General features: G+C 31.1%; 1 protein-coding gene and 1 long non-coding RNA gene across 3 annotated transcripts; one reads left to right on the top strand and one right to left on the bottom strand.

The window, feature by feature from the left end:
- Nucleotides 1-50: 50 nt before the first annotated feature.
- LOC148624714 (ras-related protein Rac1-like) lies at nt 51-3,664 on the bottom strand. 2 transcript variants are annotated; one of them, XM_088567561.1, is made up of 5 exons: nt 3,397-3,664; nt 3,031-3,102; nt 1,552-1,669; nt 1,059-1,121; nt 53-463 (listed from the first exon to the last, which is right to left on the bottom strand). In XM_088567561.1, exons 1-5 carry the CDS (start codon nt 3,429-3,431, stop codon nt 179-181), a joined length of 573 nt encoding a protein of 190 aa, XP_088423687.1. In that variant the 5' UTR covers nt 3,432-3,664; the 3' UTR covers nt 53-178. The 2 variants fall into 2 exon arrangements, with proteins under 2 accessions (XP_088423688.1, XP_088423687.1); XM_088567562.1 differs by lacking the exon at nt 1,059-1,121 and having other exon boundaries at nt 51-463.
- A 2,066-nt stretch (nt 3,665-5,730) lies between these two features.
- On the top strand, nt 5,731-12,837 carry LOC148624713 (uncharacterized). The gene is made up of 5 exons (XR_015919743.1): nt 5,731-5,809; nt 6,012-6,075; nt 7,483-7,586; nt 8,461-8,541; nt 9,090-12,837. It is a non-coding gene; the product is annotated as an uncharacterized LOC148624713 (long non-coding RNA).
- The last annotated feature ends 4,222 nt before the right edge of the window (nt 12,838-17,059 follow it).

Raw genomic sequence — 17,059 nt, 5'->3', positions numbered from 1 at the left:
GAAATACTTGAAATGATAGTTTTTTATATTTAGTGGGGGGGGAACAATGCTAAATATCTAAAAAGTAGCACAATCATTTTATTTTGTATTTTGCATAAATAAGATATGGTTCAATTACAACGAATAGTATGCAATATTAAAAGTTGTCCTTGACAACAATAAACGTAAATAAACTTTTTCAAAGAAGTACACAGATTCTCTTTTTTAAATTGATTTTTGAATATCCTGGAATTATAACAGCCTTCACTGCTTCTTCAAAAACGTTTTTAATACCCACTTGAGTTTTTGCCGAACACTCAACATACGAAACGGCATGTATCTTGTCAGCTAATTGTTGCCCCTCTTTATAGGCTACATATATACTGTCCTTTGATTTGTGGTAATCATCTGGACGAGTATCTAATTTAGTTCCAACTAAAACAAATGGTATGGTTGGACAATGATGTGTGATTTCTGGTATCCACTAGAACATAAGACATATTTCATTGGTTAAGCAAAGAGTTAATACGACATAAAAAGCTTAAAGTTGTAAACAAGAAGAAACAGCACAGACACCAGCGATTGAAACAACAAACAGATCAGATATAAAACACACAGTAAACGAAAAGAGTGTAAAAATAATCGGTACAAATCATAAATATTTACATTTGATTATTTACATAAAGCATTTTAAAGTAATGTTAAAGCACATAAATAGTACTTGTTAAAATATTCAGACATGCATTTCTTTGATTAGTCATAGAAGTTTGTAAATTGTCAATGAATGAAAGTTAAATGAGATCACGTACACTTTGTTGGGATAACTCTTTTTTGATTACTACACGCGACCTACTAACTTGATTGTTGTTATTGATTCTAGATATATTGATAACAAATCCAGTGACAAAACAAAAGATACAAGTCTTCCCAAAAAATAAAATTTATTTAAATTGTAGAAAGTAAGTGATCGCAAATGTGTTTATATTTTATACCAAATGCTCTTGTAAACCATAGTTGATTATAAGTTTGTTATACATAGGTATACAATTACTAAAATACCGTACACTTATTAAACTTACACTATTTAAAACATTACAAAAACTATCTCTGTGTGAAACAGAAAAACAAACCAAAAATACATCCTGAAAAAAAAAGCAGGAGATCGTGATATGGGAAGTTACTGATATACTAAGATTTAATGCAATTTTGATAGGTGGAATTACAATAGGAAATACTCATAAAACATAAAACAAGTCGTTCAGAGTTACAACGGTCATGTATTTGAAACATAACATTAGTAATATTTCAGGGATTAAATGTTTTTTTTTATAATTTGAGCAAAAAGAAATATTAAACTTATGAAGCTAAATTCGTAAAATGAATAATTATTGCATAATCTAATTGATCAGAAGAGTCTCGGTGAATTGATAAATTTAAGGTATCACAATCTTTTAAAAAAAAATCATGTCAGCATATTCTAATTATCCTAAAGTTTCCCCGCTTACTTGGAATATGCGGAAAATTATTGAGAACATGATGCAATGCTGCGTAGTGCTGAGTTTATGTACTTACGGTATTAGGATAAGAAAGAGGGCGTAATCTGGCGTAGTCAGGTTGTCCTGAAGTGTCCCATAGCCCTAGCTCTATTTGACGATCATTTAATGTTATTGTGGTCTTATAATTATCAAATCTGAAATGTTAAAATAACGCGAGACTTACGAGATTCCCGTGCAATATTTTTATCGGGATAATATCCAATGTCCGTAAAATAGAAATGAAATAACTTTTTGAATATTCCAGACATTCTATTGTGCTTAAATAGAAGAACTACATTCTTTAAAAATTTTATTTAATATTGAACCAGATCTGATGTTGTCCAGAACTTCACCACTGAACACTCACTTTCCTTTTAACATTAAGCCTTTAATCCTATACTTACTGTTAATTGACATTAATATCATCTTTTGTTATCCATCGTAGCATCACTCACAAATAAAATGGATTTTGGAGCATCCGTCATTTTGTTTTGTCTATTAATGGAGTCAATTTCGGAACGTTTCGTATCTTTTCCGAACCATGTTAATACAAGAGTATAGTGCATGAAATTTTTCTCGGGCTTTTTTATTAAAATTATCAAGGAACTGTCCAATATAGAATAATAAATAGCGTTATTTCATACTACTTGTTATGTCAGTCCTTCTATCTATAAGAAGTATGTACAAATCCCCGAAAAAAGTTGTTTTAATTCCTTGAACTGTGAGATGAGCGCAAGAAAAAAAACACTTACATGTAAAACAATATACCTGTTAACCTGATATGAAATTGTGAAAATTGTTTAAAATGTTCAAATTGTATGGATTGTTTATGGAATTGGCATTTTTCAAAAGTATTCATTCTTGATTTTGTTGATTAAAGGGGAGATGAATGTAAGGTTTATCCAAGAAACAAATATGTATACACAAATGATTATGTAACGACAAAAACATGGCATATGCAGACATAAAAAGGCATTATTTGTTCGATGCTATATTCTGAACCTTGTATTATTTTTATTTTTAGCGGTGTGAATTTCATATTTATTAGTGATTAAACTTATTTGTAACAGCCCTTTTCATAAAAAAAAATCATAAAAGTAAAATTAGTCGTAAGTTGTGACGTCATAATACTTAACTTTATTAGGACATCATGAATTATGACTAATTTTACACTTACGATTTCATATATATGTCTTTTTTGTAAATATCTTCCATTCAACTACCTGTTTTAAACATAAATAACTTGCGTAAATTATGGAAAACGTATACTATTCTATGTAAAATGCGTAAGAGTAATCAAGGGATCCACGTAGGTATTGATAATTTCACATTGATTATCACGAGATGCTCGAACAATTTGCAACCTGTAGGTCCACATGAATATATTCATTGAATAGGCATAGTGTACAGGCAGGCTACGATTACCATACAATGTATTCAAACAATTTTAAAGCTTTTAAAACTTTTTTATGGATACGGCATACTTATTTTTTCTATAATTTGAAATTGAACTTACACGGTTGGCAGATAGTCTTCCTTAAAAGAATTGGTTGAAAAGGATATGAGTAAACATGTCTTTCCCACATTTCTGAAAATAGATATTGCCAGTGATAATGCTGTCAAACCCTTCATTACGTTTCAATTGATTCAAATAACAAAAAGTCGTAGGATTTTTTCTTGAGGTTCTCTTTTCTCGCTCATTTTAGTTTCAAACAAATACTTATGGGTTTTAAATCAATCACTTAACTGAAAATTAGCCACTTTAGGGAAAAGAATAAATGAATAAACAATTGTATTGTTTAATTACGAAATGAGACAAAGAAAAAATACCAATTTTGATCCCTTATAACTATAGTAAAGAATTAAAAATAGGTAAACTTACCCATCACCGACTACTACGCATTTGATATGCTGCATTCCAATATATTTTAATACCCTTTTCTACTTCCCTTTACTATAAGCTTTCCTATATGATTTCAATTGTAAATAGCTAAACATTTACGAAACCTGCATTTTCCTTCAGTGTTTAAAATACTGATATTGACGATTTGTATATTGTATATTACTTTCCTTCCTTGGTAGTTCAGGGAAATGACATGTAATGTACAGATCACTTTGTCATTTTGCTACAACACATATACCTTTCAAACACAAGCAGGGGAAGTTAATAAACTAATGTAGGCAAGAACAAGTTATATGTTAAACATGAATGAGTGTTTTCATAAATTGCAATTAGTTTATACAATAAACTTGACAAATTCGTTCTTGTCAGAGTAATGTTTATAAAAAATGAATATTGAAGTAAATTAAAACATTAAGAAATATGATCAAATATCATATCAAAAACGTTTGAAAGAAAATTAAAACAGGTCATTGAATTACTAGAATTTAAATGATCAAGTGAGGTAGGGATAAGAAACGATCTCTTCCTAGAAAAAAAAACAACAGTAAAATACAATTAAATGATAATATTGCAAACCTGATGATATAATTGTAAGCCAACAAATTTGAACACGAACAAAAAAATTCAGTAATGAAATAAGTCATGGTGAAATTAAAAAAGAATACAAGCATTCATCCGGTTCTGAAACGAATTGTACGTCATTCAACTATTTCTACCTTATAAAAATTTCAGACACTTTCAGTCATGCGATTGTTTTTAAAGTTCATCGAGCCAAAGAAACGTGGCCCAGGTGTAGTGATGAATTCAATCTTGTAGCAACATAGCCCTGTTCCAGAAATCTAATTGTAAGGTCTAGCGCGCGATACAATAAGACTGCGTAGTTACGGCAATCTCTGGCATAACGTATGAGTTGTGATATGAAAACTCCATACGCAGGTGCTGAAGGAATTTTGCCACAGACGCAACAGTGTCTGCGTATCCTTTATCTCAAGTTCTTTGGGGTAGATGCGATGTATCAAATCCCGGTAACTGGTATTGTTTAACTAAAACACGTCATCTACATAGCGGAAACTGAGATTTAAGGATCTAGCTTAAAAAGTTCCTTCTTTTTGGTCAGCTCAGCTATAAAGTCAGCCTCATAAGAGTGAAGGAATGGTGAGCAAGTAGAGGTGCACAATTTGTTTTCATTGGAATTGCGACAGTGTGCTGAAAATGCGTCCACCACACTGGACAAATATTATCTATTATTATTTTTAAACATTCCTAATTTCGGGGATTTAATACATCGCATCTACCCCAAAGAACTTGAAATAAAGGATACTACAGACACCGTGAAGTCAGCCTCATATCTTGACCTACACTTAGAAATCGATGGTAAAGGAAATCTATCGACCAAACTTGACGACTCATACGTTATTCCAGAGCTTGCCCAAACTACGTAGACTTTTTGTATCGCGCTAGAACACTAACAAATAGGCTTCTGGAACATGGTTATGTTGCCACAAGATTAAAGTCATCACTACAGAAGTTTTATGTTCGTCATCATGAACTTGTGAATCGTTACTTTGTATCCATCTGCGCCATGAAAACTGATTTGTTCAACGTGTCATAATTTTCCTTTTCTCTTCCTCTTCCGTTTAACTCGGTGGGTGTTTCTAGAAAAAACAGAAGACGCTTATCCTACCGGTGCACCTGGTCCATACTCCCAGTTTTTAGTCTGAGTTGCTCATCTGCTTTTGTTACTTTGTATGTATGATTTTAGTTACTTAATGTTCTGTATTGTGTATGTCTGTTTTCCATGTAATCCAGGGACAAAGACCCTGGATTACATTATTTTGATTACTACTATAACCTTGGTTCCCTTGATTACTATTTTACTACTTTAGCCGTCTAAAACCAACAAGTGTTGTTTACTTATTCCGAATAGGAAAAAAACATTTTGTTGCAGCAGCGTAAAAGTTTGACAAGTTTTAGGAAAAGGGGGTAATAGGTAAGGGGTTAGATTTGATATTGTTAGATTAAACATTCGCAAGATTAAATAATTTAATTCGTCGTGATATAATGTTCCCTCACACACATAATGGCAAAAGCAATTTTAGGATCAGGATAATATAAAACAATCAAATCATAAATCGTTGGTGACATTACTACTAATGATTTAAAGTTCCTATGTGTAATAAAGAAAAAAACCTCCTACATACATTATATAAAAGCTCTTTATCATACTTCAGACAAATTTATGATACAAAATTACATACAACCAGGAAGGTATTAGCAATTACAAAAAAGAAGGTTAGGGTTTATTAGGTATACTACAAAGATTAGCATAACGATCTCCATATAGATGTATAATTTATATTCGCCATTTTGTTTAGATGATTTTGTTTCAAAGGTCAGTATTTCTGCTACTTCTGTTTTCTGTTTTAATAAGCTTTTCTAATAAAATATTAATCAATCAAAATGTGAATAACTACTTATCAAAAAATTATAGTGTATGAAAACAAATAATTTGTTCAGTCAATTTTGAAAAAGAAAAAAATGAAATTCATTGTAGTTTGATGTTAATATACATTTTGTGTGTAATTATTTTCCAGAGCCACTATAAGCGAACAGTCAAAAAGTGTCCATCTTTTTTTTCAAAAAGACCATATGCAGTTGGTAATTTATGCTTTATTTTTTGCCGTGTATGATTAAATTAATTATAATTAGTCCATTGTAAACTACTTGAGTTAATTGGTAGACTTTTCGTAATAGAACGGAAAATATACATCAGTGAACATTCATATTGCAAAAGTCCTTCTCGACAGTTTGGTTAAAAGCTATCATTGTAAAAGTGAGACACGTAAACAAATCGCAATTTCAGGATCATGTTTGAAGTGAATCAAATAAAATTAGAGTCTCCTCGTTCTAGATATAAAAAAATATTTGGCAAACCTAGCTAAAAACGCGAGAAAAGTCAAGTTTTTTTTGTACTTTATACCACAATAGGTGGTGTACAAAACCTATAAAATGCCTGATAGGATTTGTCAAGTAATTGTCCATAAATAGGAGTTTGTATACGTCAAAATTGTAGCGTTTTTTTTAAGGAAGTCAACATAATTTGTAATGAAACATATTTTAAATATACATGTACCATAAATTGGGAAATTTTGGCCATTGTTTTAATTTGGTTTATTTGATGTCTTCTAAAACGTGCCAAAATTAAACACACCAAAAGTTTTCGAAACTTGAAGAAACCAGCATATATCAGTGTATTAGTAGGTGTGGTCTGCATAGCAATAAATTTTACCCTTTGTTTTACCCAGATGAAAGAGCAATCAAGGGAACCAAGGCCACAGCGGCAATCAAAAGAATGCAATCCAGGGACAAAGACCAGACATGGAAAACAGACATACACAACAAAGAACATAAAGTAACTAAAACCAAACACACAAAGCAACAAAAGCAAACGAGCAACCCGGACTCCACCAAAAACTGGGAGCATGGACCAGGTGCACCGACAGGGCAAGCGCCCTCGCCCCCCCCAGAAACACCCGCCGAGTTGCTCATAAAAAGTCAAGTCCGGGGTAGGCAAACGAGGAAAGTAAAACTATGACCCGTTGAATAAATCAGTTTTCATGGTGCAGATGGATACACCATACCGATCCATGAGTTCATGATGACCACCATAAAACTTATGTGTGACTTTAATTTTGTAGCAACATAACCCGGTTCCAGAAGCCTATTTGTTAGTGTTCTAGCGCGATACAAAAAGTCTGCGTAGTCATGAATATGATAATGGTAGCGTTAGATTCTTTTTAGGATAATAAAGGGTAGTTTGATTCCACCGTAAAGATTATTCATAAATCACTCATCATTCTGAAATCACAAAATTTAAACGCACCAATACTAAACATGCATATTTTACATGCAACCGCAAAAATAGCTCGACTCTAAAATATCCCAATTTACGGTACATTTGAAGAAGTAATATTTTATTGAAGAGGCAATATTTTATTTTCAAATTTGATTCACTGTTGAACAGTAATATCATTTACCAGCATAAATATGATCAATATTTTATAGGGTTAAGAGTGGTTTAAGACCACTTTAACAACTTAAGCAGAGAATAATTCTAGCTGTTGAAAATTATTTTTACAACCTGTTAAAGCATCTAGTATGGATGCAGGGTGAATAATACACAATTATTTCGTGAATATTAGATAAAGTTTATCTAGAGTAGTATATCTCGCAAGATAGTGCAAAATTTAATGCTACTTGGGACAGTTATACCTGATATGCATGCTAAAACTCTTGTATTTTATACATTTTATTGCTAAAACTTGATGCATATTGACACAAATGCAACAAGAAAATTGATTGCATGCTTACTTATAGTTGTTATCTGTTGTGAATATTTCAGTGGCTTACAAAAGTGTTTTTTTTTTAATTTACAGCAATTAGCGGATGCAATTTATCAAATATGAGTGATAATATATTTCCCAAAAATTAAGGATTTCAATTCAAAATATGTAGTTTCGCAAAACATAGATTAAAAAGTTTTAAAATACCTTTCTAAATAAAAGGTATTCGAATTTCAAAGTTAGATAGGCAGCAATGGGAAACTAATTAAATAAGGGAAAATTACACTATTTGTACTCCCTAGTTAAATATCATATGATGACAACTTAATATTATGAATTAATTTTGAAATGTATGGCACAAAATTTGAAAACAATACAGTATCCGCGTTATATAATCACGCAAATGTTAATATGACCAAATATATTTAACTTTTTCCTTAGATTTACAAAAAAGTACATGGTAACTACGGCAATATCAAACGGAAATAGGAAATTAGAAAGTCAGAGTAAAAAAAGACAGTACAAAATTGAAAAAAAAAACAACAAACAGATGGCGCATAGAAACTTAAAATTAACCACCCAAATCAGTCAAAATCAGATGGCATTATCAGGTGCAGCAATAAAACAGACAGAATAAAATACACCACCTGATTTCTTACTTTGTTGCGCTTTCTCATTCGAATATTATGTACTATTATAGAACAATTGTCGGTATAGTTTTCGGAAGTTTATTTGGATTAGGAGTCCTCTGTTCAATCTGTCAAAAATTATGTGGTAATACGTGAGTAGTGATGAATTATTATTATTATGATACATAGCAATAAATATTTGCTTGTTAATTTCAAAGGACAGGGAAACCGGCCGTATCCTTGTATTTGCACCGAAGCCATAAAATCAATTAAGGAAAAAACTGAAACGTTTCGAAATTTACCTCGATCATATTGTATTGTTGTCAAGGGTCAATAGAAATGACGGATGCCGATCATTCCAAAATACATTTTATTTATTGTTGAAACTGCTATTGGATATAGATTAGATTAATGTTAAATATTCACCAATATAAATGCAATAATCAGTGTATAAACTAAATGTACATGTAAGCAAGACCCGAGGATAACAGGTGATAGTTGTGATCATTTGAATGATTTTTGTCACGATCTATTTCTTCATTTAACATTCTCCTTAGAGATAAATCGAGTTCAGAGTACTTGTATTTATTGCTTCATTTTATATATTATTGATGCATGGGCCATAATCATTATTCATCATCTGATTTTCAAACAATACGATTGAATTTACGTGAATATATACGTTTTCCTTTTCATTTAGCGAAAACAACCGTGTAAGACAAATAAACGTCCAACAGGAACCTACAGCTCCTCCAAGATACTGACAGATATCTGGGAGAAAATGGTTGCTTAATTGAATTTTCTATTCGTTTTGTGTTTCAAAACTGCTTCAAATTCGTTGTGTATCGCCTACCATGATTTAATACTTTTATCTTTTTTTTCAGTATAGGTTATACTATGGTTAATCATGGAATATAAAAAAGAGTCCTCGGAGCGAACCCGAGAAGATTTATTTTTTATATCCATGATTAACTACAGTATAACCAATTCAGCCTTTTCTTCTTTTGCGAGTGGTCTTTAATGATCAATGTTTGGCGATTCAAAGGGATTCACATAATTCACGGTTGAAAACATTCATTTGAATGGGAAATATTGTATCATATCTTATTTTAAGCATGTTGTGTTAGAGAAGATGGTTTGATTGAGATAAATTTAATTTTTTATTTGTAAGAAACTTGAATTCCGTTTTCCAAATGCGCTGTTGAGGATTTTTATCGATTCACCGATCTGCTGCATTTTATTTTGATGGCACATCATAAGGGGTGGATGAAAGATTTTAGGTTAGGGGCGTAAATAAGTACGAACAAAGCGAGGTAAGGCAATCTTTAGAGTAAAAATTGTGAAAAAATCATGATTTCATTTCTTTTTCCAAAATGGTGGGGGACGTATGCAGGGTCTGCCCCATACGAAGCTGTGGTCGCACGGGGTTTGTAGGAAGTTTTGAAAGGAAAGGAGCCACATGCTTTTTTTGCTCGACTTTCCAAATTCTGCTTGAAATTAGGAAATTTCAGGGGGAAAAAACAGGATTCAACCCTGGAAACCTCTAGATTTGGTACGGCACAAGAATTCCTTTGAAAATGCCGTTTTGTTAGTTATATGGAGATATCAACTTTTATATAGTTGGTTAAAAGAAGTTATACTAGAGATTTGCCTCCGTTATAATTACAGGCTAAAATCTATTTTCAATTATAATTCAAGAAAATGTCATAGGATTGATATGTAATATAAACATTGTTTTATAAGACCTTCTCTCAGCTTTCAGATTTATTTCACACATTTCCATACAGACCCCCACCCCATATTTGAAATACTTGAGAAAAAAAGCTGAACAAAAACTAATTCAATTACGCCTTGTCGTAAAAACAAAGCAAACCAATAATTAACTTAATAACCAAAACAGCATGGTATGGAGTTAAAGCATATACAACAACAAAAAATAAATTTCAAAATTGTATTGCTTTGATCGCACGACAGTCTTATTTGGTTTTGTCTATGTCGTTTGAGGGATCCTCTGTAGCTACAATAATGTAGCTCTTGTGCATATTCTGATTTTGCTGAGCTACAAAAAGGTACCATTTATAACAACGAAGCAAAACCGTTTGGCACGTTCTCCTTGTATCTACCCAGGTGTAGATCCAGAGATTTTGAATAAGGGGTTCCAAATAGGTTCCAGTGTATTATTTGTAAATTTGCGCCCTAATTTACAAAAAAGAAATAACAAAATTTTCACACAAAATGGGGTCTCGCTGGATCCGCCTATTATAAATTATACCATGTTTAATCATGGTATATGAAAAAGACTCCTCAAGGAGAATCGATGCGAAAGAATGTTTACTTCTCACTTTGATGAAAGTTTCCTTTTGCCTGTTCATATTCATATACCACTTGTTTATACATTGAGGCACCAAAACTGTTTTTTTTTTTATTTAAGAAATATTTCATTTTAGCCGTTCATAAACCACACTTCTTGGTGTCTAAAGGTATATAAACTGTGGTATATGAAAATAATTCAACGGCAAGAGACAAAAGAAGTTTAGGATAATTGTGTACCCTACTTTAATCATGTTTGATACAGGTTTACTGTAATATAGTAAAATTTTCTTTTGTTCGATTATCCCGAGATCATTATTTGACAAAATAAATGTGTAATGTCCAAGTGAAATTACAGCATGGCTTATGATGATATTCTGTGAAGTATTTTTAGCAATGTTGCCATTAACACTGATGTAGTTTATTGTTTATTATATATATAATCATACTTCAAATAGGTTCCTATACAAATTTGTATGTATTTGTACAAGAAATTGTCACTTTATCATACCTTTAATGTTATAAGAATACGTGTTTAAATAATTGGTTTCTTTATGTTTTCGTTACAAGGTGTATCCTAAAAATGATAAGAAAACGATTGTAAGAAAACAAACTATTAAATTGAATTTCTTGAATTTATTCATGCTTAAAACAAATTGTTTCAATATTGTATTGTATAGTGATACCGATCTCTGTGATTAAAAATACTAATATTGACTACAAAAAACATGGAGGTGGACTTTTTTTTACCTTAATTCCACAAGCCATTTCCACTCATACTTATACTTAGGCAGCTCTCGCCCTCTATTTTTCATCCCATTATTTCCTTTCTTTCTAAGTTCCGGTTGGATTTTATCAGTTCCGTCTTGTGTCTAGTCATGTGCGCGTTTTCATCATCAACTCTTGACATTTTCGTTGCTTACATAAGTATCTTAAAGTGCTGATATGCCCCACTGCACCTGTTTTTCTAAGAACCTCATTTAGAAGTTTCAGTTGTCATGTAGTTCAGAATGTCAAAACACTTTATTATTGCCAATTACAAAACATTACTTTAACTTGTTAAATTGTATGTATTGATATAAGTGACATCACATTGTAATCTTTTTGTAAATTTCATAAGTTTGAAAAGTGAATAAAACCAAACTATTTCAATATCCTTAAAAAAAATTCCAAGTATGCATAAAACAGCAAGTTGAAGATAAAATCAGATTGTTAGAAGTAATACTGAAGGTAAAAACATATTGGTCTGATTGTTATTTGTAAGCCTTCAACATATTTGTTTCAAGTTTAAGGTTCTACATAGATTCTTGATTGACTTGGCACTAAGCAGCACTTCGATACGATATTGAAAATACAAATTTTCTGTTCTAATCATACTTGTCTGTAGTATCAATTTTTTTGAATGAAATGGACTGTTTTTACCTTTTAAGAATTTATTGTTTTCAACTTCATTGTGATAACACAATATTTCTATGCAAACGCAATTAAACAAATAGTCAACTGAAAGTGTTCTGATCTTGTATATCAAATTAAAAGTCATTTGTTTTTTTTAGATTTATCTAGAAAGGTATACTGAATCTCCTGAATTATGAATTTTTTTACACTTTTCAACATAAAAATTCCAGACGTTTTTTATTCTCAAAAAGTGTCAGAACTTTACAGTTATCTAAATAGAATGTAAGCTTTCTTACATATTTTTTTTGTATTTTTTTCCGAACATTTGTTCGTTTGTTTTGTTTTGTTTTGTTGTTCTTTTACTTTTTGATTTTAATGTAAAATAAAAATTTACCAATGATATGTTTCATTACTATACATTGTTTTATCAATAAATCAACAGTTATCTAAATAGAATGTAAGCTTGCTTACATATTTTTTTTGTATTTTTTTCCGAACATTTGTTCGTTTGTTTTGTTTTGTTTTGTTGTTCTTTTACTTTTTTATTTTAATGTAAAATAAAAATTTACCAATGATATGTTTCATTACTATACATTGTTTTATCAATAAATCAACATTCATCATTCTCTCTTTCTAGACATGAAAGAAAAATGTATGTCATCAAACTCTTTTGAAAGAAAACCCTTATTTGTTATATTGCAGCTCGTTCTGATTCCACAATCATATATCGTAAAGGATAATAAGCAGTAAATAAACTGGAAAAAAAAGATAAAATAAGTTACTAAATTCGTGCATGCATTTCAAAATTAATTTACTTTAATGGCTAGCTACACCTCCCGCCTTAATAGTTGCCAGAAAATGTTTGGTATAAATGAAATGTTAGATTCGACGACTGGTACACTGAAGTATACATCTTTGATTATTTGTTCTGTTGTTATAAGGAATAATTTTCAAAATGATCTGCATATCGACAGGAAAATATCACAAGAGTTGAAAAGGCGCATTTTCATTCAAAATAGACTTAAATAACAAATATGACAAGAAAATATATACTTTGGTTATCTATGGAACCATAAACCAATAATTTTTAGAACCCAAAAGGGTTTCAGGTTCTGCATTTTTTTTCCAGCAGGTTCGATCGGTGCAAGTTTTTTTGTACCTCTCAAACACAACAGTCACGATGTTACTTTCCGAAACAGCGATGTTTCCAATGTACAAATTGAGTGAACATAACTTGAGGAAGGTTTGAAAAGTTCTCTTAGCAACAACGGTGTCACTAATTATTATTAACAAAACAAATATTAAAAAAGATATTACTGTGAACAGGTTTAAAAATTTCTTTGATTTTTTTTCAAACACCTGATAGTACAAATGTCTTCTTTTTGATAATGTGTCGTCTATGATTTTACAACTTATATAAGATGACATTCAAAAAGATTGTTTAAAATGGCATTAGCTGTCAAAATCGTTAAATTTGATTTCGTGTAAAATTCAAAAATATCGATCATAAATAAACAAAAATACGATTTGCGAGAAAATAAAAATAAAAATAACCTCCAAACCATAGTGTTGCATTGATGATTTTGAATCGATATGTTGATATTGGTCAAGAAATGGACACCATCAAATCATTGATCCACATGGGTCCGGTTTATATAATTACAGGATATGAAACACAAGACATTACGAATTACCGTGTAAAGTGAAGTACATGTACATGTACAAGTACATCAAATGATGTAAATTCAGAAACAATCATTGACCAAACTACTAGTATTTCCGGTTTATCCTCGAACTCGTATTACTCGAACTTCGGATAACTCGAACATTTTTGCATGGTCCCTTCGACTACGACTTAACGAGGTTCGACTGTATTAAATTGACATACCTAAATTAAAAGAAAAAAATGACTGTGTAATAGAGAGAAACCTGTCCAAACAAAACCAAACAGTATGTTAGGTTGTTTGGTTTACACAGGTTCAAATTGCAATTTGATGTCTATTTATAGTGATGTTTCAGGTTCATTTAGGTTTATTCTGTTGTGACAATGTTTACTTAAGAAATAGTCCGTACACATTCATGCTCCCAGTTTTTAGTGGAGTCATAGTTGCTCATTTACTTATGTTACATTGTATGTATTATTTTTGTTATTTTATGTCTTTGATTACATTCTCTTGATTTCAGATAGAATCTTGGTTCCCTTGATTACTCTTGGTAATGAATATTATACTTTTTATGTTTTGAAGTTAGATATTCAGAATTAAAAAAAATTCTTAGAAGTATTACGTATCAACATGTAATTATATATTATATATTGTTAATGGGATGTTATTATCATTCAAGAGTTGTACTCACAGTACAGTAATTGTGTTGTTATTAAGCCCAACAACCATTAGTAGAATATGACGTATAGTAATTTAACGTTATCTCTTTATAGCGCATGCATTATTGTAACATGCATGGGTGATCATAAGGTGTTTATGGTGCATATATTGCGTTTAACCATATATTTTTTCTTCTTCTGATGTCATTTTTTGAAAATATGTCGATTTTATCTTCTGAGTGTTTTTTTTTCCTCGTGTACTATACCAATAACGATTTATTGATGAACATAAAAAGAATATATATCGATTGATATTACACTCTGAAAGTGTAATTCATAAGTAAATTCGTCTGTTAAGATGGTAATCAATAAAATAGAATAATACTTTTTCTCTTACAAATCTTCATCCTTTTGCATCTTACGATGGCAAAAAAGCAAACCAAAATAAAAAAAAATCAACAACAATTACGTAAATAAAAAACAAAAGAGTGAAATGAAAGGTATAAACCCATATATTAATTATAGCATGGTTAAGAGATAGTAATGTTGAGAGTGAAAATAGTGGGAAAATCTACAGTGCTTCTTATTCAGATTACAATGAATAAGTCTGTCTTATCTATTCATCATCTAAACATTAAAAATGAATGGGAATTGGTTTTATATACATTGAATAATTTTCAGAATAAACTTTGCCCGAAACCTACTATGTACGTATGTATAATAATACATTATAAACGTGTGTAAAATACATTTTTTCAATGGTCTAGCTTTAAGTTTTGTGGCTTTAAGGGAGTATGGGCTGTTCAAAATGGTTTATATTTTAAATTTACCTGTATTTGACCTTTTCCAATAAAAAATGATGGATGAAATATTTTAAATAATATCATAAAAAGAGACACACAATCTTTCTCTTTTGTAATATATTTTTATTACATATTTTTCCCCGATTTTTGCAATGAAATAAAACATATTAAAAAACAATAGAATCTAATAAATATTTAAAAAAAAATAAATAAAATAATTCAATATTTGTGTTGCAATTACGTTTCACGCGCTGTTACACCATTTAAAATCAGTGTACATGGCTAGAACGTCATTTTGGATATAACGAAATTTAAGAAATATAACAAAATATTAGGTTTACATTTTCATGGTTATGCTACGCGCTTAACGGTTATGACATTTTTCAACTTGATCCAGGTAACATTTTTCATTTATCGTATACACTTAACTACTATTTTCAAGTAAATATCAAATGATTGTTAATCCTACCATTGCCTTATCAAACAAGGATGTTCAACACAGCGTGTCCTCAAATGTAATATCAGGTGAATTTCTATAATTTATTTTTAAATCGTTATTAACAATAAGTCAATATGTATATTAGAACTTTTTTTGGCCAATCGCCACTCTCCTTACTTAACGTTTACCGTCATTCAAAAATGATAACTGACTGCTCCGAGCGACTGCAATGTACAAACAAAAAAGAGTTGGTTTTTTTTCAATTTCACTTTCAGTCTTCTTTTATGTTGCCTGAGTCTGTAAAAGCAACTATTTTTCTGTGTAAATTGCTGTTTTGGGGGGCAGGTACAGCCCGCCCTGTAGTGAGAGTGTTTCCTCGTTGTTCGTTGAAGACCAGTGGGTGGTCTTGAGCTGACAGTAAGGTTTTTGTCTCTGAAATATTCACAATATCCATTTTCGTTATAATCAAATAAAAGGTATCTTGACTAACAAAGACGTCAAAAGTATCAGATATGACACGGATTCCCCTGTTCAAACTTTTAGTTTACATTGTAAATCAAGAGATAAATTAAAGGGATAAAACACACACACAACATAAAACAATAACAACAACAACAACACACACACACACAAACAGAGAGAGAGAGAGAGAGAGAGAGAGAGAGAGAGAGAGAGAGAGAGAGAGGAAGCAAACAATTAAATGATTTATGGTAAATTGTGAATGTCACAAATGCTCACATTTGGATGCTTCTATTGAATTTTTGTCAGTTTGATTTTAGGAACAGATTAGTCATATAATAAAATTATTGATATCTTTAGATTTTCGTTTACTTGTCTTATCAACCCTCGAGATCAATAATCACTTTTGTCGATGGTCTCTTTTTTTTAAGATCTTTCTGGCTGATAAAGAGTAATCAAGGGAACCAAGGTTATAGCGGTAATCAAAAGAATGTAATCCAGGGACAAAGACCAGACATGGAAAACAGACATACACAACAAAGAACATAAAGTAACTAAAATAATACATACAAAGTAACAAAAGTAAATGAGCAACTCGGACTCCACTAAAAACTGGGAGCATGGACCAGGTGCACCTTTAGTGTAAGCGTCCTCTGCTTTTCTAGAAACACCCGACGAGTTGCCCATAAAAAGTCAAGTCCGGGGTAGACAAACGAGGAAAGGAAAACTATGACCCGTTGAATAAATCAGTTTTCATGGTGCTGATGGATACACCATAACGATCCACGAGTTCATGATGACGAACATAAAACTTCTGTAGTGATGACTTCAATCTTGTAGCAACAAAACCCGTTTCCTGAAGCCCATTTGTTAGAGTTCTAGCGCGGTACAAAAAATCTGCGTAGTTTCGGCAAGCTCTGGCATAACGTATGAGTTGTGAT

The sequence above is a fragment of the Perna viridis genome, chromosome 2 (assembly GCF_037379345.1).
Source record: "Perna viridis isolate PV_CMFRI_1.1 ecotype Kerala chromosome 2, ASM3737934v1, whole genome shotgun sequence".
Lineage (NCBI taxonomy): Eukaryota > Metazoa > Mollusca > Bivalvia > Mytilida > Mytilidae > Perna > Perna viridis.
This window is presented reverse-complemented; position numbering and strand designations above follow the sequence as displayed.

Coding starts and splice junctions, on each gene's coding strand:
- LOC148624714 (XM_088567561.1), bottom strand. CDS start 3,431: ATGCAGCATATCAAATGCGTAGTAGTCGGTGATGG. Junction 1,670..3,030: donor GAAGACTATCTGCCAACCGT/GTAAGTTCAATT, acceptor TTAACATTTCAG/ATTTGATAATTATAAGACCA. Junction 464..1,058: donor TTTGTAATGTTTTAAATAGT/GTAAGTTTAATA, acceptor CTTATGTTCTAG/TGGATACCAGAAATCACACA.